Below are 24,060 nucleotides of genomic sequence, written 5' to 3'. Positions count from 1 at the left end.
CTCCATGCACACTCTGTCTCTACTGAACCAGCTAGTCACTTACATTCCACCTGCTTTGTTATGCTAGAACATACACAAAGCTAGACCTCATCGGCTTAAGTGAACCAGTTCTTTAAACGTGACATGTTCCTCAAGTGTCAGAGCCTTGACACCTTGAGTTAACCAGAGTTCTATAGGAGAAAGAGAAAGAAAGGAAAGCCTTCTGCAGTCTATCAAACTGGAAAGCTATCACTCTTATCAGTAATGCATATGCTCAGTTGGACCCATAATGGAGCTGCCAAAGACCAAAAAAAATTATTTAATTTGCTATAATTTTCAAATTTAGCAGCAGCACGTCAAGGCATGCATTTTTCCCTGAGTGTGTAGCAAGGTGTTAACTGCAGATTCCCATGCAAAAAGCTGCATGCATAAGATTATAGTCAGCTGAGGTAAGATAAAAAAGATCCAGGAAGATTAAACAGATCTCATAAAAAGGAGAGCTGATATTTCTGTTTTCCTTTCTGACCTGTGCAGCAGCTAGTGCACTCTTGTGGTCTTCCAACGTCACTACAAGCTGGTCATGTTGGGAGAGTAAATTCTTATGCTGTTGCTACATAAAAAAGAAGAATGTTACATGTTTCATATTGTTTGTTCTGGGTTGCACCAGCTTAACCTTCAATTGAAATATATCCCCACAGATTTTTCAAATTTAAAAATCCTAACTGGGAATAACACACACTTTGAATTTTTTTAATGTGTGTTTAATGTGGAGTTCAATATCAGTGGTAGCAGCAAACACCAAATTTAAAGTCTGAGTTTTGTAACCACAGTTGAAAGTTGGAGCAGATGTGGAGAGATAGGACCTGAAATGGAATGCACATCAATATTAACATTATTTACCAAAAGACACATGGAAGTTTATGAAGAAACCTTTCCTTTTGCAAATAAAATAAAACAGTCTTATAGACAGAACCATGTTGGATCATGCTCGGTATGGGCCGAGGGATGTACTGGCCATCACTTCCAGCAGCTCCCATTGGCCTGGAGCAGCAAACCGTGGCCAGTGGGAGCCGCGATTGGCCGAACCTACAGACGCGGCAGGTAAACAAACCAAATGACTATATTTTAGTCATTTTTTTCAGAAAAGTTAAACATTTCCCTCATAACCTACCTCCAAGTTGTTGAAATAATGGCAAAGAATTTCACATACACTAGGAGGAGGTTCTATTTCTAGGGAACAGAAACCAACCTTGACATCTTGTAGCTGGGTATGAATATCTTGGTGTGCTTTTCTCAGGTGTCTATTCTCCTCACGCAAATTATACAGAGATTCTATTAAAAACAAAACAGAATGCAAAGACTGAACTCAATCAGATTTATGCTATCGTAATTTTAATACCACAAGTTTTAAAGTATTTGCTCTTAAATACCATGAAAGCCTAATTCAAGGTGATGTACAAAAAAAGGATTATTATATAAATGGCATAAAATGCCACATAACTGCAGTAGTAAAATACATGAGATCAGTGCACAGAAATCCAAGGAGCTTGTGCGGACATTAATGTGTTGCTCTGACCCCCATACAAAAACACAACCTTAAATTTTCAAGGCCAAGTTCATTAATGCTGAGTGAGCATGAACGATGACCTCTTATGCTTGGTGTGCGTGAGTGAGCATGTACACGCATGCCCAACCCCATTCTCGGTCACACACACTGGTACTGATTTCTGTTTAAAAAAGCAGTGGCAGGTGAAGAGTTTTAAGCTGTGTGGTATGACTGAGTATGGCTGCATATACCCTTTAGCTTGGAGAGTTCCTGCTCTTTCTCTTCCTGTATTTGTACATATTTCTGCTTGTGATCGCTGAATGTTCTTCTAAAGTCTTCTCCTTGTTTTCGGTGTTCCTCCTCGAGGTCTGCATGCTGTTTTTTTAATTCTTCATGTTGACTCTGCAAATGCCAAATTGAACACTGGAAGGAGTTCTGCACCTGCATATCTGGCTATTATCATCTTTGGCAATTTGTTAATTAAATCCAGATGAATAGAAAGCATTCATAACAAGAAGTTTATTATTCAAAGCCGGTACACTACAGTTCCTACTCAACACAAAATTGCCTCTGTGTCTCTGTAGCTCCCTGTTCCAGGGACTTACCATCCCCCTTGGCAGCTGTTATACCCCTCTGAGAGTTGCTGAATACACTTTCTCAGAGGCAGAAACTCTCCATTAATAATCTGGATCCACAGCAATATTAGAAGTCAATATTGTCAATGACTTGTCTGCTGTTTCTACAGCCAATCTGGAATATTACCTCTGTTGGAAACATCAGAAAATTCTTTACAGCATGCTCCCAAAGGTTTCTTTACATACATTATCCAGCTCCTCTGAGGTCAATGGCAAAAGTTCCCATTGACTTCAGTGGTGCTGGACTGGCTAACAGTTTCCATACAAAAGACTTGCAATAGCAGAGATATCGCTGTAAATCCAAGGGAACCCTTTAATCTATAATGGTGAATAAAGTTTCTCATAAGTATTCATCAAGAGTAACCAGAAAACCCACTGGAGCTGGAAAGACTTCAAAAATGCTGGAAGGATTTAGGAGCACAACTCCCATGATTATCAATGGGACCGTGTTCCTAAATCCTGTAGGTACTTCTGAAAATTTCCCTCAAGCACAGGATTTTCAAAAACACTAATACGCTGTCCTTACGGATGTCAGGGTGAGTTTAACTGTTGATTTCAATGGAGCAGAGTTAGGTCAATGTGGAGCACTTTTTGAAAAATCCCACCCTAAAGGCATGAGTCTATGACACTAACTCTAGTTCTTTTGCTGTAGTAACCTTAAAGGCTCATGTCATAAAGTACAAGTTTAAAACTAACCTGCATTGTGCGTTCATTCTTCTTCAATTAAGAACTTTAAAAAACCACGCAACGTTGGCTAGCTATTGAAATTGCAATCCTACAAATAAACCCACTTTCACTGGCTAAACACGCCATTTAATTTTTTTAAGCTTCTCTTTTTCATTACCTTCCAGGAATCTTTTGCTATGCATATAGCTGCATCTAAGATGAAAAATTACTAAACACCAGAAGACTATAATTATTAAATTACAAGATATTCGTCTAATAAAATATACTGAAGCAGAGCTAGCTGCCATTTAAGAAGGGCTATTAATTGTGTACACAAAGTTACTTGCCACTGCATATTTTAATGTACATGTTCCCCACTACATATTATATTTGCAACAAGCATAACTGAATAACGCATTCCACCTTTTTCAATGGATCTGTGCATAATATCTGCACTGAAGTCATTCTATTTGACGCAAAACAATGGCAAAAGGAGTAATTATTTGATTGCTGCATCCCAACTATAAAAATTTCTTGAAACTATTTCCAGAATGTATGTCAAAGTATTTATTACTTTGGATATTGAGTACAATTTCTAATATGCAAAATCTTTCCAATTTTACCTAGTGGTATGCATGTCAATGGCCTCCTCAAATAATTACGTAACTCACCAGAAAACACAGCTATTCAATACATGATGCAATCAGTTTATCCTTAAAGTACATTCATGAAAGGAAAATATCTTTTTGAAACAATACACTGACTCTTAGAGATGGGCCAAGAAAAATTAGTATGTTTATATCCCATATTGCTACTCCCCAAAAGAGAATCTCGCTGGTACCTACCTTCAACATTTGGTGTTGTACATTCAGTGTGCTATATCTGCTATTTGAATCTTGCTGAGAAATTAAAATATTAACGTTAATTAGGGACAGCAGAATCTCATATCCTGATGCACTTTCATGTTCCTATTCTTTGTAAAGGATATTATACAGAAGCTGTAAACTAGCAATTATAATTCAGCATGGAGCCTACCTGATCTGGTCTCCCTTTGGTTCTGAAATATATCAGGGATAGCAATTCTGCAATAGGTGCAGTAGTAATGTATTTTTTAATTACACTACTATTCCTCCCGCTCTTTCCTTCCCACTTTAGACCCAAAATAAACAGCAATATGCTTTCACTTATTATCATTACAAAGAGCTCTTTACAGACCTCAAATATATTTCCAATGACAGTCTCAGCTTTCCTCCTGGCAGCTATTGCACAAGCCAAACTTTCTTGGGGATTTTAACTTGCCAATCAAAAAACCACTGGTTACAAGACTCTGGCTCTGTCCAATGAGAAAAGTACAGCAGCAACAGGATTTATGATACCTTCTTATCTCTATTTCTCTCCCTATTCAGTTTTCTCCAGTCAAGATTGGCTGATAGGAGACAGCTATTATAAAAAGAGTACCATTAACTTCAGCTACTATAGTATAAGCGGAGGAGTGTTTTTCCAAAGTAATTCCCTAGAAAGAAACTCCCTCTCTTACTAGAACTCACATCTTTTGGATCTTTCTAACAGGGTGCATTTAACATACGTAACAAAAGTGGAATAAGTCAAGGCTATTTCAATAGGGTTTTGTAAGTCTCTTATCTTTTTGAATGGTTTTAATTACATACCCTATCCTTTCCTTTGTAAATAAATAGTGTCTTTTTTTTTTTTTTTTTTTACTTACCCTTCCTTTATTTAGTGTTTCTTGTGCTTCCAATTTATAAACAAGAAAGTCTAGGAAATAATAATAATAAAAAAAAGGAGACTATTAAAGAAATATTTCACTGACAAAAAAGCTTGGGGACCAGAGTCCGTAGGTACTCTGTGTGTGGAATTCCCATTTACAAGAAGGTATTTTGAATACAAAGTAGCTACAAAGTTGGGGAATGTTGCATTTACAGCTTTCCTGAGGAACTATAAAAACTAAGGAAATACTCTGAATTTTATATCTGATTGTCAAAGTATTTGCATATAAAACAGTTTATACCAGTACTGTACAACGTATGCCAAGGCAAGCCTGGGACTACTGGTGGGAAACAAAATGTGTTTCAGAAGTCTTATGTACTAGATTTATTTATTTTCTAACTCTGAAAAAGATGGCCTGCCCTTTACAAAACTAACGATTTATTGTCCACTAGATGGCACCACAAAACCATCTAGGATTTTAGGGCAAGAAAACCCCAAACAGCTTTTAATGCCTTTTAATTTTTTGTATCAAACAAGTTACTTTAACTGAAGGGCCATGAATCGCCTAGCTACCAGGAACTATTTTTAGGAAGAGTACAGGGTGGACTTTCATGACCTCATGCCTTAAAATTTCAACCAAGGAATTTACACCATGAAAAATAAGTTAGAAAAGTTAACAAAAGTATTGTACTCTTAAAACTTTTGCAGAGGGTGTCTTTTTAAAAAGAAAAACATGTATTATTTGCATAATCAAACACAGCATATGTCCAGTACTGTGTTATTCAAGGACATTTAACTAAGATCCAGATTCACAAATCATCTCTATTCAGGACAGGCGTTTTAAGCATGTACTTAGGCCCCAATTCAGAAACTTGTGTGTTTAAAGCTGAGTACTTTATGGCATGCATGAAATGGAGGGTTTGTTTTTGTTTTTGTTTTTAAATATCCAATAAAAGGACTTGTGCACATATTTATATCATAGAAATTCAATATGCTGTGTCTAGCAACCTGTCTATAGCACTGGACCTACCAGTGAATTACAGGGATCCATAATTTATAAAATTAACATATATAACTGAGAAAAATGAAAAACAAGAGTTTACCTTCTTTTGCTTTCTTATGTTCAAGCCTTTCCTTCTGTAAAGACTTTTCTAATCTTGACCTGTGCTCATAGACAACTGAAAAGAGAAAGATTTGAACATAGTAATTCACTTCACAGATAATAGAAAGGGGAACAATACTTAACAAATAGTATTGGTGCAGAATGCACAAGGACAATCCAAAGTCAGTTACACCAACTGAGAATCTGGTCCTTAAACTTTAGTCCTAGCCATTTAATCTTTTATTTATTACTCAAATTCTGTTTGTGCTATATCTTTTTCTATCTGTGGCAAGCGAGTTATACACTGGATTTGTTTATGGGGACGGTCAATGCTGGTAGGCCAAAAATTAGACCTACCAGTTTTTCTTTATTTCTTTGGTAGCATGTGTGAATTTCCAATCTCTTCGGCCTTGCTTGTGAAAAAGACAACGAAATAAATCCTGCTTAGATTCCTCAAGACCCGAATTCTTGCAGCACTCCACTTGCTCACAAGAATGGAATAGGCAGGTAAAGTAGTAGGGCAGATGAGAAAGGCAGAATAGTGCAGTGGTTGGCGGGTTAGCCTTGAAGTTGGGAAACTTGGGTTCAGTTCTCTGCTCTGCCACAGATGTACTGCATGACCTTGGGAAAGTCACTTAGTTGCTTTGTGTCTCAGTTTCCTATCTGTAAAATTAGGATAATAGTTCTTCCATACCTCAGTAAGGATAACTACATTGAAGACTCAAATACGGGGAGACTCAAATATGGCCATATAAGTACCCCAAAGTGGATTCAGACATAAACAATGTCTGATACAAGTGATCTCTTCTTTCTATCCCAGCCCCCAGCTGAGTGGGACATCTTGTATAAAATCTGATTGTCTTTTGGGTGCCCACTCTCAGCAAATGCATGGTGCTGATGTCTGAATCCACTTTGTTGCAGAATACATGGGCCCTGTCGTCCTTCACGGTAACACTAACTCAGAGAAGCGATCTCTTTTTTTTTTTCACATTATCAGTCCAAGGTGTGAAAATCCCTAATTTAGGAGAGCATCTCAGTTCAGGAAGGGCGTCTAAACTCCATTGATTTCAATGGGACTTAAACCTATGACTAAATTTAAGCATGTCCTTAAGTGCTTTCTTGAATAGAGGTCAAAACTTCAAAACTAAATTGCTTTTCACAGGTTATATTAATTATTGCCCTAGTAGCAATTAAGCACTTTAGTTAAAGATATAATTTCAATCCAAATCTCATGTGTGTGAATTTTTTTTCAATCCTCAATTGTTACAAGTAATACCTACAGTTACTGTAACTGGAAATGAGATACAATTTTATCTCCATTTTTTCCTGTTTGTTTACTTTGTATATCTAACAGCATTTTGTTTGAGTCAGCTTTGCTTTTTCCTCTGGACAGTCAGTTATTTGTATGGGTCTTGCACAGAGCAACTGGGGTGAGAAAAATATTTAAAATAGGAAAATATGATTTGTAAAACCCACAAAAATTGTTGCATGGTCTCAGATATATGTAGTCGCTGAAATCACTTTTACTTATTTAAATTGAGTGCATTAGGAATGATGCTATCTTTTTATCCTCTGGTTACTTGTTATTGTAAAAAGTGAGGCATACTTGCTTACATAAACAAATACTGTAAGACAATATATAATAAGCAGATACTGCTTTGGGTATCAGCAGCAAAATTTTATTTACCTCAAGTGACAATAAACCAGCATCAAGACAAATCAAATCAATATATGTATTGTTTGGGGCTATAAAATGATTTTAAAAAATTAATCACAAGATTAAAAAAATAGTTGTGATTAATTGCAGTTTTAATCGCACTATTAAACAATAATAGAATAGCATTTATTTAAATATTTTTGCATGTTTTCATCTATACTGATTTCAGTTACAACTCAGAATACAGTGCTGATGATGGGTACTGCTCAATAACGATCCAAAGAAGTGCAGACTGATGCACATTCATTTAAATAATTTGAGTCAGATTCCACCAACAGAAGGTTGATTTTCTTTTTTGGTGGTTCGGGCTCTGTAGTTTCCACATTGGAGTGTTGCTCTTTTAAGACTTCTGACAACATATTGCACACCTTGTACCTCTCAAGATTTTGAAAGGCATGTCAGATTCTAAAACCTTGGGTTGAGTGCTGTAGCTATCTTTAGAAATCATATATTTGTTACTCCTGGGGAAATTCTGCACCAAAATAATCCAAAATTCTGTGCCAAAAATAAAAAATTCTACATATTTTATTTGTCAAAATAATGCAATATAATCACACCAGTTTCACTTATTTGGTGAAATACTTAATTCTTAATACTTAAATACTTAATTCTTAATACTTAAATACTTCACTTATTTAATTTATTTAAACTACCATACAGAAAAAAAAAATCACAATAACTGTTCAGCATTTTCTAAACACATGAAGGTTAAGTTACAAATATTTGGTAACCAATACCCTGTATTCCATTTGTAATCCTGGATTTTCATTTAAATTACATTAATTTTATTTTGGTGTTTTGTAAAGTAGAATGTCACTTTAAATGGCTCAGACTTTCACACATGCAAGTTATACAGCTTTGCTAATAATTGTCCTGCATTTTTTTTTTAAATGGATCAGTAAAATAGATTCTGAGCTATAATCTAACCCCACTGTGCCTCTCTGGCACACAAAAAAAAAGGGAGAAAGCACATAGCTCTTCCTAGCTGAAAATTCCATTACTGTAATTTATAATACGGCTCCTTTATGCCACTCTAGCAAGGAAAAGGAACCTTAAACAACTCTGACATAATCAAAAAGGCTGACAAAGGAGGTGCTGTCATCATTATGAATAGGTCGGAATATGAACAAGAGGCTGCTAGGCAGTTCTCCAACACCACATTCTACAAGCCATTACCCTCTGATCCCACTGAGGGTTACCAAAAGAAACTACACCATCTGCTCAAGAAACTCCCTGAAAAAGCACAAGAACAAATCCGGAAAGACACACCCCTAGAACCTCGAGCAGGGGTATTCTATCTGCTACCCAAGATCCATAAACCTGGAAATTCTGGATGCCCCATCATCTCAGGCATTGGCACCCTGACAGCAGGATTATCTGGCTATGTAGACTCCCTCCTCAGGCCCTACACTACCAGCACTCCCAGCTATCTTTGAGACACCATTGACTTCCTGAGGAAACTACAATCCATTGGTGATTTTCCTGAAAACACCATCCTGGCCACTATGGATGTAGAAGCCCTCTACACCAACATTCCACACAAAGATGGACTACAAGCTGTCAGTATCCCCGATAATGTCACGGCAAACCTGGTGGCTGAACTTTGTGATTTTGTCCCCACCCATAACTATTTCACATTTGGGGACAATGTATACGTTCAAATCAGCGGCACTGCTATGGGTACCCGCATGGCCCCACAGTATGCCAACATTTTTATGGCTGACTAGAAAAACGCTCCCTCAGTTCTCGTCCCCTAATGCCCCTACTCTACTTGTGCTACATTGATGACATCTTCATCATCTGGACCCATGGAAAAGAAGCCCTTGAGGAATTCCACCATGATTTCAACAATTTCCATCCCACCATCAACCTCAGCCTGGACCAGTCCACACAAGAGATCCACTTCCTGGACACTACGGTGCTAGTAAGCGATGGTCACATAAACACCACCCTATACTGGAAACCTACTGATGGCTATACTTACCTACATGCCTCCAGCTTTCACCCAGACCACACCACACGATCCATTGTCTACAGCCAAGCTCTACGATACAACCGCATTTGCTCCAACCCCTCAGACAGAGACCAACACCTACAAGATCTCTATCAAGCATTCTTACAACTACAATACCCACCTGCTGAAGTGAAGAAACAGATTGACAGAGCCAGAAGAGTACCCAGAAGTTACCTACTACAGGACAGGCCCAACAAAGAAAATAACAGAACGTCACTAGCCATCACCATCAGCCCCCAACTAAAATCTCTCCAATGCATCATCAAGGATCTACAACCTATTCTGAAGGACGACCCATCACTCTCACAGATCTTGGGAGACAGGCCAGTCCTTGCTTACAGATAGCCCCCCAACCTGAAGCAAATACTCACCAGCAACCACACACCACACAACAAAAATGCTAACCCAGGAACCTATCCTTGCAACAAAGCCCGTTGGCTACTGTGTCCACATATCTATTCAGGGGACACCATCATAGGGCCTAATCACATCAGCCACACTATCAGAGGCTCGTTCACCTGCGCATCTACCAATGTGACATATACCATCATGTGCCAGCAATGCCCCTCTGCCATGTATATTGGCCAAACCCGACAGTCTCTACGTAAAAGAATAAATGGACACAAATCAGACGTCAAGAATTATAACATTCAAAAACCAGTCGGAGAACACTTCAATCTCTCTGGTCACTCAATTACGGACCTAAAAGTGGCAATACTTCAACAAAAAACCTTCAGAAACAGACTCCAAGGAGAGATTGCTGAATTGGAATTAATTTGCAAACTGGATACAATTATCTTAGGCTCGAATAAAGACTGGAAGTGGATGGGTCATTACACGAAGTAAAACTATTTCCCCTTGTTTATTTCCCCTCCTACTGTTCTTGTAAAGAGCTGGAAATGGCCCACCTTGATTATCACTACAAAAGGTCGTCCCCCGCCCGGCTCTCCTGCTGGTAATAGCTCACCTTTCCTGGTCACTCATTACAGTCTGTATGGTAACACCCATTGCTTCATGTTCTCTGTGTATATACAAAAAGAAAAGGAGTACTTGTGGCACCTTAGAGACTAACCAATTTATTTGAGCATAAGCTTTCGTGAACTATAGCTCACTTCACAAGTACTCCTTTTCTTTTTGCGAATACAGACTGTTCACGGCTGTTACTCTGAAATCTGTGTATATAAAATCTCCCCACTATATTTTCCACTGTATGCATCTGATGAAGTGAGCTGTAGCTCACGAAAGCTTATGCTCTAATAAATTTGTTAGTCTCTAAGGTGCCACAAGTATTCCTTTTCTTTTTACGGATACAGACTAACAGGGCTGCTACTCTGAAACCTTAATTGACTAAGAATGGGAACAATTAACTATCAATGGGAACATTAGCAGCCTGCCTGCTTAGTTGTTACATTTTGCTCTGCCAAAGGGACAGAGCCTACTTCATTCAGCCCTACACCTCCAAACCTGGGATGCAGCAAGTACAACTGCAAGTGAGAGGGACAGAATGAGTCTCCTTCGCTTGTTTGCACGCAGGCAAGCACCCAGCCCCACACCCATGTCTCTTCACAGATGCACGCACGCCCAGCCTCCCCCCATCGTAATCTGCTGTCTGCTGCCAGCTGCTCCCAGGAGATGCACCCAGGCTGCTGGAGAAGGGGTTTGTGTTTCCCACAGATTTCTTGCTCCCTTATTTTTCTGAGGGGAATCCAAGAAATCTACGATAGGTATGAGGGGCGCAGAAATCCCACAGGAGTAATTGGTACCTTCTTTGCATCTTGTCAAATCTGCAGTGAAAGTGTTCTTAAATCAAACAAAATGTGCTGGGTCATCATCCAAGACTGCTATAACATGAAATATAAGATGGAATACAGGTAAAACCCTGGAGCGGGAGACATACAATTCTTCCTTAAGGAGTTCAGTCACAAATTTAATTAACACATTATTTTTAATGAGTGACATCAGCATGAAAGCATGTCCTCTGGAATGGTGGTCAAAGCATGAAGGGGCATATGAATGTTTAGCATATCTGGCATGTAAACACCTTGCAACCACAGCTACAAGGGTGCCATGCGAATGCCTGTTCTCACTTTCAGGTGACATTGTAAATAAGAAGCAGGCAGCAGTATCTCCCATAAATGTAAACAAACTTGTTTGTCTTAGCGATTGGCTGAACAAGAAGTAGGACTGAGTGAACCTGGAGGCTCTAATGTTTTACATTGTTTTGTTTTTGAGTGCAGTTATGTAAAAAAATAAAGTCTACATTTGTAAGTTGCACTTTCACAATAAAGAGATCTCACTACAGTACTTGTATGAGGTGAACTGAAAAATATTTTGTTTTGTTTTTTACAGTGCAAATATTTATAAGCAAAAATATAAAGTGATCACTATACTTGATATTCTGTGTTGTAACTGAAATCAGTATATTTGAAAATGTAGAAACACATTCAAAAATATTTATAATACATTTAAACTGGTATTCTATTATTATTTAACAGTGCAATTAAAACAGTGATTAATCACAACTGATTTTTTTAATCTAGTTAATTTATTTTGCATTAATCAATTGAATTTACTGCATTGCTCACTGTTACAATCATTCGAATAACTGTCCTGGAATTGCATCCAACTAGATGGCAATTTATGCACGTTTCCCTACACTACTTAAAGAAACTGGCAGCCTGGAAAAATAACTGTTGCCCTCTGAGGTTTATCTGAATTCATCTGCAGTCAGCCATGTGTGCGCATGATCTGACAGATATGGAGAAATGGTTAACCACAATATTACTGAATTCCAAAAGATTCAACAATAAAAATTGGTTGGATTCAGGCTGGAGGTGATGTCAGGATATTATTGCTAATCTATATATTCAGATTAGTTATCTAAAATATCACTGTCGTTTTCAGACTCCATTTCACTGGTGGTATCATCAAGGCCAGTAAAAAAGATGATAATTTTCTTTAAGAGAAATGAAATAACCAGTGTTCAGTTTTTTATTCTCTGAAACATTCTTTTTATTCTAATAACTGATCAATATTTTCCTTACTTCTCCATTTAACTCAACCAGATATGTCCCAGTATATTATAACGCTATTTACTTTTGACCTTGTAATTTCAAATCAACACACCTTTTGGTCTAGGCAAAAACATCTGGCATTGTTTGTGTTGTGGATTTCTTATTCTGTGCTATATCATCTAGTTCTTTGGTTAAATCTGAGCTAAGATAATGAATTCTCAATCTTAACTGATGTTGAAGAAATAACTCTTCGGAGTGTTCTGGAGGATAGTTTGTGATACACACCTGAATGAAAAAAGTTTGCTATATGTTGTTACAGGGGTCTTCCCTCATTTTTCTCCAATACCCCTGTAAGTGTTTGCAGTAAGCATTTTGCCAGCCAGTTTGACATTGAGTAATAAGCAGCTGATGCAGAGTGTGCGACTGTATTTCCCTAGGAAAACCTAATATTGCTTTGAAACCAACTGAGGTCCATAATCTCTTCAAGCATAAACATATGTGGCAAACATCCTGCAAAAGCCTCAACAGTCTGAGTAGCAAAAGCATGTGTCACATGTCATTTTTGGACTTCTGGAATAATCACTGGCTACCTCTAAATCACTTATTCTTCTTTGCAAAGCCACTATGCTGTCTTTGCCAAGGCTTCATAGCATGCTTCCATAGATTACAATGTGATTTGTGGTATGCTTCACTGAATGCTACAGAATTCACACCAACTAATTTCTCTTTCAGTATCTTAGTCCAAGTCTGGTCACCAAAAACTACGAATCAAACTTTTCCTATTCATTATGTTTTGGTGTTCTTGTAATTCAGCCAGCATGCCAGCATGTATGCTTTGTGATATTACTGCCCTCATACTCTACAGTAAACGCTTACGGTCTACTGACAACCCATTTTCCTACAAGTAAAAATAAAAAGTTCCACATCCATTTATTGGATTTGTGCAGCCAGAAACAGAATATTGCATTGCTCTGACACAAACAAGATTCTTCTTAGTCAATAGAAGACTTCTCTTTTTCAGTTATGGGATATCTTGTGCGAAAGAGATTCTATATACTCTAGATTCAAGTCTTTTCATAGTGTGCACCACATCTTTCCAAAGGTGATCACAAGGACCCTCTCCTCTTGCATTTGTGATTGCATGACATCCCTATGGCTACTAAAGCAACTGATTAGATGGAAATGTTACATCAGGGAAGTATTATGAGTGTATATTTAGCTACCTTGGTGCAATAAGGCAGTTTGAAACAAGGAGTAGAATCGGTACTATGTGACCAGTCAGCTTTGCATTGCAGGTCACAGTTTAAGAGCCTTTGCTATGTAATAATTCTACTTCCAATTGTATTTAGACAAGTGAGATAATACATCTTATGTATCTATACATCATGATGATATGCTCAATGCCTTGGGTACAGACAGTACACCTGTAAGGGAAAATTGCTCCATCATCAGAAATAATTAACCCTTTTAGAAGCTCAAGACTAGAGCTGTGCAAAATGTTTACAATTAAATCAAATCTGTGAAGCCAAATCCAGAGCAAGTTCACTGAAAGATTCTAGACAGTTTTTGAACCTTGTCCCAGGTTTGCTCAAACTAGGTCAGTTTTGATTTCACATCACAATTAGATTGGGAAAAAAATAGCAATTTTGAGGGGCTCTCCTCTTTTGAGTTTCAGGTATGAACAAATCCCAAACTCAAACATAATCTCATGATGAAAACCCAGATATATCTGAAATAGAAGGAAAATGTTCACACAAATCCCCTGTGAAGTAAAAGTGCAGTTTTACACAGCTGTGCTTAAGACAAACTGACCACACTGTGCTGAAAGACTTCTTGTTCCCTTTCCAAACCGTAACTTGCAAGGGTCCTTGCAACTTATGAAACGAATAACTGAAAATTGTGAATTTCCATAAAAATAGAAAATGCATTTTACCGAAGAGTGAAGTAGGTATCAAATGGCATAGTGAACCATGAACAAGAAATATCATGTAAAGATTTGCATTTTGGCAGTTCTAAAAGAGGGCTTTACAGCCTTAAAAACTGTTCTTAATTCCTCTAACATGCATTCTGCAGACTTGTTGGCTAGTGATTTATATAGAAGTGTTTACATTTTTGCTTAGAAGCAGGGTTGCTAATCAATCCTTGTCACCTACCTCTACTTTGCTATTTATCCCCTAAGTCAAGGGCATCAGTGAAGATGAACTAATGTATCAAGAGCCACTGCAACAAAAACAATCGTAGAATGAATATTCACAAAGTCACCACGAACTAAGTTTCAGCAGAGAAAAAAAATGGAAGAACTGTAGTAATGGTTTCATCTTGGCACTAAAGACTTTGAATGTAGAATTACATTGCAAAAGGAACAGTGCTTGTAGCATAGCAACTCATGAGAAAAATTAAAATCCATAATGCTTTTCTCCTTCCATGCTATCAGGAGTGGAAGTAGGCTTTTCAGCAGTCAGAGGCTAAGCCATAAACACATGATTCCACAGAAATATTTTTCACTTCACTTCTTCTTCTACTTTGCCTGCTATTGTAACTTCCTCAGCAAACTTTGATTTAAAGGGTGAAAAACAACGAGGTGGGCAGAAAGAAAGGAGATAAAGAACTCAGTGGTTTGGCTCTTAGACTACACTATTTTATACCTTCAATGCTCCTTTGAAAAAACAATTTAGTTGAGGAAAAAATATGCATGGGGAAAAAACTGACTTTTTACAGGAAAAATGTTCAGTTTTGATAGTAATTAAATAAGATACTGAACTTTTAGATCCAAATACTCAGTTGACATAAATTGGTATCTCCTTCTATACCCAGCACTATATTCTAATCTTGCTGGCCCCGAGGCTGTAAATCCAGCCTTGTCTGAGAAGCTTTTGAATCTGGACCTTCTAGAGAAAGGAGGAGATTACCTAGAGACTAAGCTAATGGTACTCCACTTCTTATGCCATGTTTAAACACGTGATCAGTCTCTCCTCTGAATCAGGACTGGCATTTCAATAATTGTTTTGGATTCTGATTATGTACAATCTACAAATTACTTATATTCTGTAGTCTTGTCAGAAGATGCTACCCAAAGCCCTGAAAGTCTAAAGCTATACTAGCAGTAAATATAAAGGGACAGAGGTTTCATTAATAGTCCTCATTTGTGACTGAGGCAGAAGTGTAAATAGTATCTGGACTCAACAAGTTTGAAAAACACTAGTCCACACTGCATGCCCTTCTCGACACCTCATTTCCCTTTGGAACATTAAAATATGTTTTTTACATTCACCAATAAAGATTCACACAATTTCTTGGGAGGGGGTTGAAATATAGAAATCAAGGATAATTAGAATGTTTGTTTGCCTTAATTAAGAAACGTTTATTATGTTAATATGGACAAAATGAAGAAGTTGCTCGAAGGAGATTCACAGTCAAAACTGTTGGTAATAAATCAGCAACAGCAAGTGCAGAGATGAGGTAATGTTTTGAGTGTCTCAGATGAGCAGATGTTTCAGAAGCACAAAATGTAACTGCGAAGAGCAGGGAAAGAAGAGTTAAGAAGATTTGTTTTCTCCCAGTTTATTGACTGTAACAGATTTTTTTCCAGGGAAAAATAAATCCATGGCTTTCTAAGTTCTCCAATTAAGAAAGAAATTGTAAAATGTGTTACTACATTTTCCATACTGTTCTTTTCAGAATTTGGCACAACCGAAGATTAAGCCTTTCAAATTTCTATGGTTGCTTTCCTCTTACTTTCCAAACCTCGGCCTCACCTTAGCACACTAGAGATCTTATTGATCTTAAGTGGCCCCTATTACCATAGTATCTGAGAACCTCACAATCTTTAGATATTTATCCTCACAACACCCCTGTGAAGTAGTTAAGTGCTGTCATTCCTATTTTAACAGATGAAGAATTGAGACCCAGAGAGATTGACTGCTTTGAGATCAACTCAGGAAGTGTGTGCCAGAGCAGGGAATTGAACCCAAAGTTCCTTAGGACAGCTGATCGGGAATGTTACAACAAAACAGTTTCAGTGTAAGCTGCTGCTTTGTCAAACCTGAAATGTTTCACAGAAGCATTGGTGGTTGGATCAACTTTTGTCAAATCACAGGCAGGTTCGGATGAAAGTCAGGAAAACTGCCTCATGAAAAGGCGTGAAATAACTTACTCCTCCCCTTGAGCAAGTGGGAAACAGAGGAGAAATGGTGACTGAGTCACAATTTGTTGTCTAGTCTGGTTTGCTTCTGGGGTAGAAGGCATGTAGCTACACCCTTACTCAGGGCAGTATGTAAAGTTATAAGCTAGCTCTTACAGTGTGTAGAGGGTCTAACCCGGTCTTGGCCCAGTGTTAACTTTTAGTAACTACATTCTGTGTTACTTTAATTGGCTACACTATTCTTTCTCCCTTATCCATCTTTGCTGGTGTCACTAATGGCTGCTGTATTGTACATCTAACTCAAGTGCCTGCACATAGATGGAGTTGGTATATGCATAGCTGTTAATTCTATAAAATTACCTGCATGCTTGAAAAAAGGCACCTCGGGAATCCACAGATGACTGTACAGAAGCAAGCAGTATAGCCTCAAAGAAAAAAGCCCAAAGCAGAACCAATATGATCACAGAATCATAGGACTGAAAGGGACCTCGAGAGATCATCTTGTCCAGTTCCCTGCACTCATGGCAGGACTAAGTATTATCTAGACCATTCCTGACAGGTGTTTGTCTAATCTGCTCTTAATGGCATAGAGAGGAGATTTTTATCTAAATCGTTGATGAAGATATTGAACAGAACCAGACCCAGAACTGATCCCTGTGAGACCCCACTCATTATGCCCTTCCAGCGTGACTGTAAACCACTGATTACTTTCTGGGAATGGTTTTCCAACCAGTTATGCACCCACCTTATGGTAGCTCCATCTAGGTTGCATTTCCCTAGTTGTTTATGAGAAGGTCATGTGAGAGGGTATCAACACCTTTACGAATTTCAAGATATACCATGTCTACTGCTTCCCCCCTATCCACAAGGCTTGTTACCCTGTCAAAGAAAGCTATCAGGTTGGTTTGACATGATTTGTTCTTGACAAATCCATGCTGACTGTCACTTATCTTATTATCTTTTAGATTTTTGCACATTGATTGCTTAATTATTTGCTCCATTATCTTTCTGGGTACAGAAGTTAAGCTGACTGGTCTGTAATTTCCTGGGTTGTTCTTATATCCCTTTTTATAGATGGACACTATATTTGCCCTCTTCCAGTCCTCTGGAATCTCTCCCATCTTTCATGACTTTTCAAAGATAATTGCTAATGGCTCAGATATCTCCTCAGTCAGCAACTTGAATATCAGGCCCTGGTGACTTGAAGACATCTAACTTGTCTAAGTAATTTTTAACTTGTTCTTTTCCTATTTTAGTCTCTGATCCTACCTCATTTTCACTGGCATTCACTATGTTAAACGTTCAATCACCACCAACCTTCTTGGTGAAAACAGAAACAAAGAGGTCATTAAGTACCTCTGCCATTTCCGCATTTTCTGTTATTATTTCACAGCTCCCCTCCATTGAGTAATGGGCTTACCCTGTCCTTGGTCTTCCTCTTACTTCTAATGTATTTGTAGAATGTTTTCTTGTTACCCTTTTGGTCTCTAGGTAGTTTGATCTCTTTTTGGCCTTGGCCTTTCTAATTTTGTCCCTACATACTTGTGTTATTTATATTCATCCTTCGTCATTTGACCTAGTTTTCACTTTTCGTAGAACTCTCTCTTGATTTTTAGATTACTGAAGATCTCCTGGCAAAGCCAGGGGGGGTCTCTTGCCATACTTCCTATATTTTCCTACGCAGTGAGATAGTTTGCTGTTGTGCCCTTAATAATGTGTCTGAAAAACTTCCAACTGTCTTCAGTTGTTTTTTCCCTTAGACTTGCTTCCTATGGGATCTTACCTACCAACTCCCTGTGTTTGCTAAAGTCTGTCTTCTTGAAATCCATGGTCTTTATTTTGCTGCTCTCCCTCCTACCATTCTTTAGAATCATGAACTCTACCATTTCATGATCACTTTCACCCACAAGGGCCTTCCACCGTCAAATTCTCAACCAATTCTTTCCTATTTGTCAAAATCAAATCTCCACTAGTAGCTTTCTCCACCTTCTGAAATAAAAAATTGTCTCCTAATACATTCCAAAAACTTGTTGGATAATCTGTGCCCTGCTGTGTTATTTTCCCAACAGATGTCCGAGTAGTTGAAGTCCCCCATTGCCACTAAATCCTGTACTTTGGATGATTTTGTTAGTTGTTTAAAGAAAGCCTCATCCACCTCTTCTTCCTGATTAGGTGGTCTGTAGTAGACCCCTACCATGACATCACCCTTGTTTTTTACCTCTTTTATCCTTACCCAGAGACTTTCAACAAGTCTGTCTCCTATTTCCATCTCTACCTCAGTCCAAGTGTATACGTTTTTAATATATAAGGCAACAACACCTTCCCTTTTTCCCTGCCTGTCCTTCCTGAGCAAGCTGTACCCTTCCATACTAATATCCCACCAAGTCTCTGTGATGCCAACTATATGACATAGTTGTGTTTATTTACTAGCATTTTGACTGTCATGGACAGTCAAAATGTTTTGTCAATGCAATGGCGGAGGAGGGGGTAGAACGGGAGGCATTCAATACTCCTTGAATTCATCTCAGACGAAAATATTCTATTTAAAATTTGCCGTGACAAAAAAAAAAGCGGGGGGGGGAGGGGGGGAAGGGACCACACACCATTCTAGCTAAATAACAAGTTCTCAAAAAACTGCTCTGCTGCAATCCCCCTGACATAATATTAATTATAACAGAGGAGGAAAGTGATCTGATGAAAGAAAGCTTACTTGGCATTCATGGACTAGTTCACTCATCTTTGGTGTGTACTCATGAAAACGTAATCCAATTTTTCAATTAAAGACATTCTTGTAGTTTAAAAAGCCAGTGGTTTCAATATTACATTATCAATTCTTTTACAACTACAATACTGTACCTCACTTTCTTGGTATGCCAGAAAGATGATCTGAGAGATGTAAAGTTTGGAACACCCTAACACACTGCTTTACGCATTGAAAAAGTAACTTTCCATCTTGGCTGAAAAATATTAAAATCATACAGAATACTAATCAATTATCCTACTGAATATTATGGCTACTGTGCTACATAACTTTCCAAACGTTCTCTGTGCCTGCAGAAAAAATCTTCTTTGGTCTGAAAGTAGCAGGCAGTAGTAATCTTGGCAATACTCAGTATTTATTCTCGCACAAACTGTCAGAGTTGGACTGAATCAGCAGTATGAGGTAAGCCACACTGGCACTTCTCTGGTAACCCTATCGGTTTCTAACCCTATTGATTGGAAAGAGAGCCATCCACATGTAAATCAATGCAGTGCTCTCTTATTTCTTAATTCTGAAGACAGAAAGAAACAATTGTTCTAAGAGACATGAAGAGATCCATTCATACCAATGTGGGATTGACTTTGAAGCTTAATGGTAACTCTTCAGACCACAAATCACAAAGCCTTATGCTGGGGTGGCCAACCTGAGCCTTAAAAGGAGCCAGAATTTACCAATGTACATTGCCAAAGAGCCACAGTAATAAGTCAGCAGCCCTCCATCAGCTCCCACCCCCCCGTTCCCAGCACCTCCCACCCACTGGCAGCCCCGCTGATCAGCACCTCCCGATTAGCAAATTTGGCTATTTTGTGGCGTGCAGGAGGCTCGGGGTGGGGGTGGGGGTGGGGGGGAGCAGGGGGAGGAGTGAGGGCATGGCAGGCTCACAGGAGGGGGCAGGAAGGGGTGGAGTGGTGGCAGGGCCTGTAACAGAGCCAGGGGTTGAGCAGTGAGCACCCCCCAGCACACTGGAAAGTTGGCACCTGTAGCTACAGCCCTGGAGTCGGTGCCTAGACAAGGAGCCGCGTATTAACGCCTGAAGAGCCGCATGTGGCTTCGGAGCCACGGGCTGGCCACCCCTGCCTTATGCATTTGCTTACTATTATGTTGTTGTTTTTCATGTATTGTGAATATTCATTGTGAATTTGATGGGACTGCTCTCTATGCGTCTTTCCAGTCCTGGTGGCTCAAATAGCATGATCCACTATTTTACTGCTGACCGTCTTAGCAGAAACATTCAGCTATCCACGTTCAGAGATTGTGAGTGGATCCTGGGAAAGAATCATCACTCTCCCCTGCAATCCAGCTCCTTGTGGTCAGACTGTGCACCACAACTGCACAGTTCAGAGTTACAACTACATTTGAAATGTATGTGAAAAGCAGATTTTGTAAAAAGCAGTAGTATTTCAAGTCACTGAAAGTAGGAAAATTTTACTTCGTTATCTAGAGTGCAGGAAGTGACATTAGAGAAGTGCTACAGAGAAAGAAGAATGCTGAAAAACATTGAAGTTTTTTCATTTTATAGTCAACACTTATTTTCTTCATAAAGGACAAACTTTTTGTGTAAAAATATGCATTTTTACAGCTTATGCATGGAAAGATTTGGTGCAGAGGCAGACTATTATTTTGTTAATTTAAAACTAGAATTGCCTGCAGTGTTGTAATTACATTTTCTAAAAAAAAAAAACAAAAAACCCAGAGTAATTCTTTAGAACCTCATTTACATTCTATAACAATCAGATTTGCTTATATAAGAGAAACAGATTTGTCCCAATACAGACTTATATTTTCAGATAATTGCTCATCTGTTAAATAAATTACAACCAGTTATCACAAAAGAAGAACACAAAGCTTTTCAAGACAAGCAAAATGACTTGCTGGCAGCAGCGCTTCCCAAAAAGTAAACACTGCTTTGACTTTTGATGTCCTGTACAATAAGAGAGCCCTTTGTCACAAATGTTGTATATGGTTTTAATTTTCTTTAAAGGAGACTCACTATTTATATCTATCTTATAAAATCAAGTGTTCGTGATGTATTTGTCATAGAGTTATTGTTGACAGTAGATGCATAAAAAGAAAGCAAGACATACATCACTTGCCCGTGTGCCATAAAAGTCCTTCACAAATCAGTCTCTTGATACCTACTTGTCCCTGGAACCAGAAAGGGACATATCACACAATTATTTTTCTTCAAACATTCGAACAAGAAAGTAACACTAGAGAACATGAGACCTTCTATCATATTTTTGGTTTTTGCTATATATAACTGTTAACACCCAAATACCACAGTGACTCATATAAATTAGATAGGACAGAGACATACTACAACCAACTTTACTTATAAAAGGTCCCCTCTACAAGGTTGTATAACTTTTTTTTTTATTGCAGATTCTTCCTGCTTCCATGCAAAATTCCCTTCCTTCATATATATTTTCGACAAAGCTTTGTATGGGGGAAGCACTCCAATACATGAATGTCAGTACAAAAACCTCATATTAATAGTTTGAAGTCTGTGTTCTGTATCCCCCTCTGTGTTGGATCCAGAGGATAAGCATTTGTTACAGTCCCCAGCCGGCTCTTTAGCTCACTTTCTCTTTCAGTTCTACAATTTCCCTGTTCAATCCCTGGTATGTTGGCCAAGATAGTGGTAGTTACAGAAACACTTTGTGAAATTTATCCCATCCACATCTAGGAGTATTCCATAGTCTAATTTTGTAGAGCTCGGTAATAGATAAAGATATTGGAGCTAATCATGAAAGAACTTCATAAGGTTCAGAGTTTGGGTGTAGGTCAGATAAGCATTTGACGACTGAGATGCTTAATGGACCCTTGGCTTTGCATATCATAGTATTTTAGCACTTCCACTTCTGGTTCCACCAAAAAAACAACAACCCACAAAACATTAAAAAACCTGCCAAAGGTTGCACATTCTAAAGCTTGGTTTGAGTCCAGTTCTAGAAATGGGAGAAGATTGGGGCTTTCAGAAATAACCTTTTTTACTATTTATTTATTCTTAACTGGTAGGCTTATCCCAGAAACACATCCCCCTATTGCTAAGAAATAGCTGTGGTCTCTAATCAAATGCCTTACAGAAGTCCAAGCATATGACATCAATACTATTACAGTTATCAACCATATTTATAATCTCATCAAAAAAGATATCAAGTTAGTTTGAAAGCATCTAGTTTCCATAAACCCACATTAATTGGCATTAATTATATTATCCTCCTTTAATTCTTTATTGAGTCCCATATCAGCTGCTACATTATCTTACCCAAGATTGATGTCAGACTAACAGGCCTATATTACCCATATCATCCCATTTACCCTTTTGAAATATTGCTATAATATTAGCTTTCTTCCTGTCTTCTGGAGCCTTCCCAGAGTTCCAGAACGTATTGAAAACTACCATTAATGGTCCAGTGAGCACCTCAGCCACCTCTTTAAAAACTCTTGGATATAAGTTATCCAGACCTGCTGATTAAAAAATGCCTAGCATTAGTAGCCACTGTTGAATATCCTCCTGAAATACCAGTGGAATGGAATGCTATCATACAATATGACATCATCTATTTTTTCCCAAATACTGAACAGAAATATTTACTGATCACTTGTGGCTTTTCTGCATTATTATTGATAATTCTACCATTTCCATCCAGTAATGGACCAGTTCCATTGTTAGGATTCTTTTTGTTCCTAATATAATTAAAATGCCTTCTTATTGTCCATAACATTGCTGGCCAGAGATTTCTCCTTGTGGCCCTTTGCTTCCCTTATCAATTTTCAACAATTCCTAGCTTCTAATTTATATTCATTGCTATCAAATTCCCCTTTCTTCCATTTATTTTTATTTATATATATTTATAAAAAGGAAGAAAGGGGAATTTGATAGTACACATACACACACTTTTTATAGTTGCCTTCACTTCCGCTCTAAACTAGGTTGTTTAACCAATACAGCCTTCTTTGATAGTAGCTTTTGGGACATCTAGTAAAGTGTTCTTAAACAATTCCCAATTATCTTTCACTTTTTCTGATTAAATTCTTTCTTAGAGCTGACCGGGCTCATAATTATTTTCAGCTTTGTGAAATTAGCCCTTTTAAAGTACCAAGTACATATTAATGATCTGGACTTTATTCTGTTTGTACATTATAGATGTGATCAAATCATGATCACTTGTACCTAACCTACCATTAATTTTAATTCTGTGATCCATTCTTCTTCACTGGCAAGATGAAGTTTAATATAGAATTCCCCTGGCTTATATGTAACATTTTTTGAGTTAGGAAATTATCAGCCATAATATTTAGAAATTCCATGGATGTTTTAGCACTGGCAGCATGAGACCTTCAGCATATGTCACGTAATTTGCAGTCCCATGATCACATAGCTTTTGTTTTTATTCTAAATGTTACAGACAGATGCATAAGCAGGCGGTCATCTGTTCCATTGTGTGATTTGGTGGTCTATAGTAGATACAACTAAAACCTGCTTATGCTTTACCTATTAGGTCACTGATCCATATGCACTGAAAATCATTTTCTTTTGAGTTATCTATGACTTAGAGTGCCATTTTAGTGCCACTTTTGCCCCCTTGAGCCTTCCTAAATAGTTTATAACCATTGATTTTAACATTCTGGGAGGCTTTGTTTTGGGACTGCCTATGTGTTAGCCCTTTGCTAACCCATTTATAAATGTCAGTCATTCTTAAGGAGTGTGAATTAGTACAATATGAACTGCTAAACTGAGATTTAGTGTTACTGAA

At 38.0% G+C, this 24,060-nt stretch overlaps 1 protein-coding gene across 2 annotated transcripts in view; it reads right to left on the bottom strand.

Annotated features, from left to right (window-relative positions):
* Positions 1-24,060, bottom strand: part of GOLIM4 (golgi integral membrane protein 4) — a 64,113-nt gene that overhangs the window by 18,615 nt on the left and 21,438 nt on the right. The window contains exons 3-8 of one of the 2 annotated variants that reach the window (XM_084638456.1): positions 5,655-5,729; positions 4,550-4,599; positions 3,672-3,725; positions 1,777-1,927; positions 1,229-1,311; positions 506-589 (exon numbers count right to left, since the gene is read on the bottom strand). In XM_084638456.1, coding sequence (XP_084494582.1) covers positions 506-589; positions 1,229-1,311; positions 1,777-1,927; positions 3,672-3,725; positions 4,550-4,599; positions 5,655-5,729 — 497 coding nt within the window. The remainder of the gene's footprint in view (positions 1-505; positions 590-1,228; positions 1,312-1,776; positions 1,928-3,671; positions 3,726-4,549; positions 4,600-5,654; positions 5,730-24,060) is intronic. The other variant, XM_084638457.1, reaches the window with a different exon arrangement.

Source organism: Lepidochelys olivacea (assembly GCF_965140295.1).
Source record: "Lepidochelys olivacea isolate rLepOli2 genome assembly, chromosome: 9".
NCBI classification, from domain to species: Eukaryota; Metazoa; Chordata; order Testudines; family Cheloniidae; genus Lepidochelys; species Lepidochelys olivacea.
Note: the sequence above shows the minus strand (reverse complement) of the source record. Positions and strands in the feature narration are given on the sequence as shown.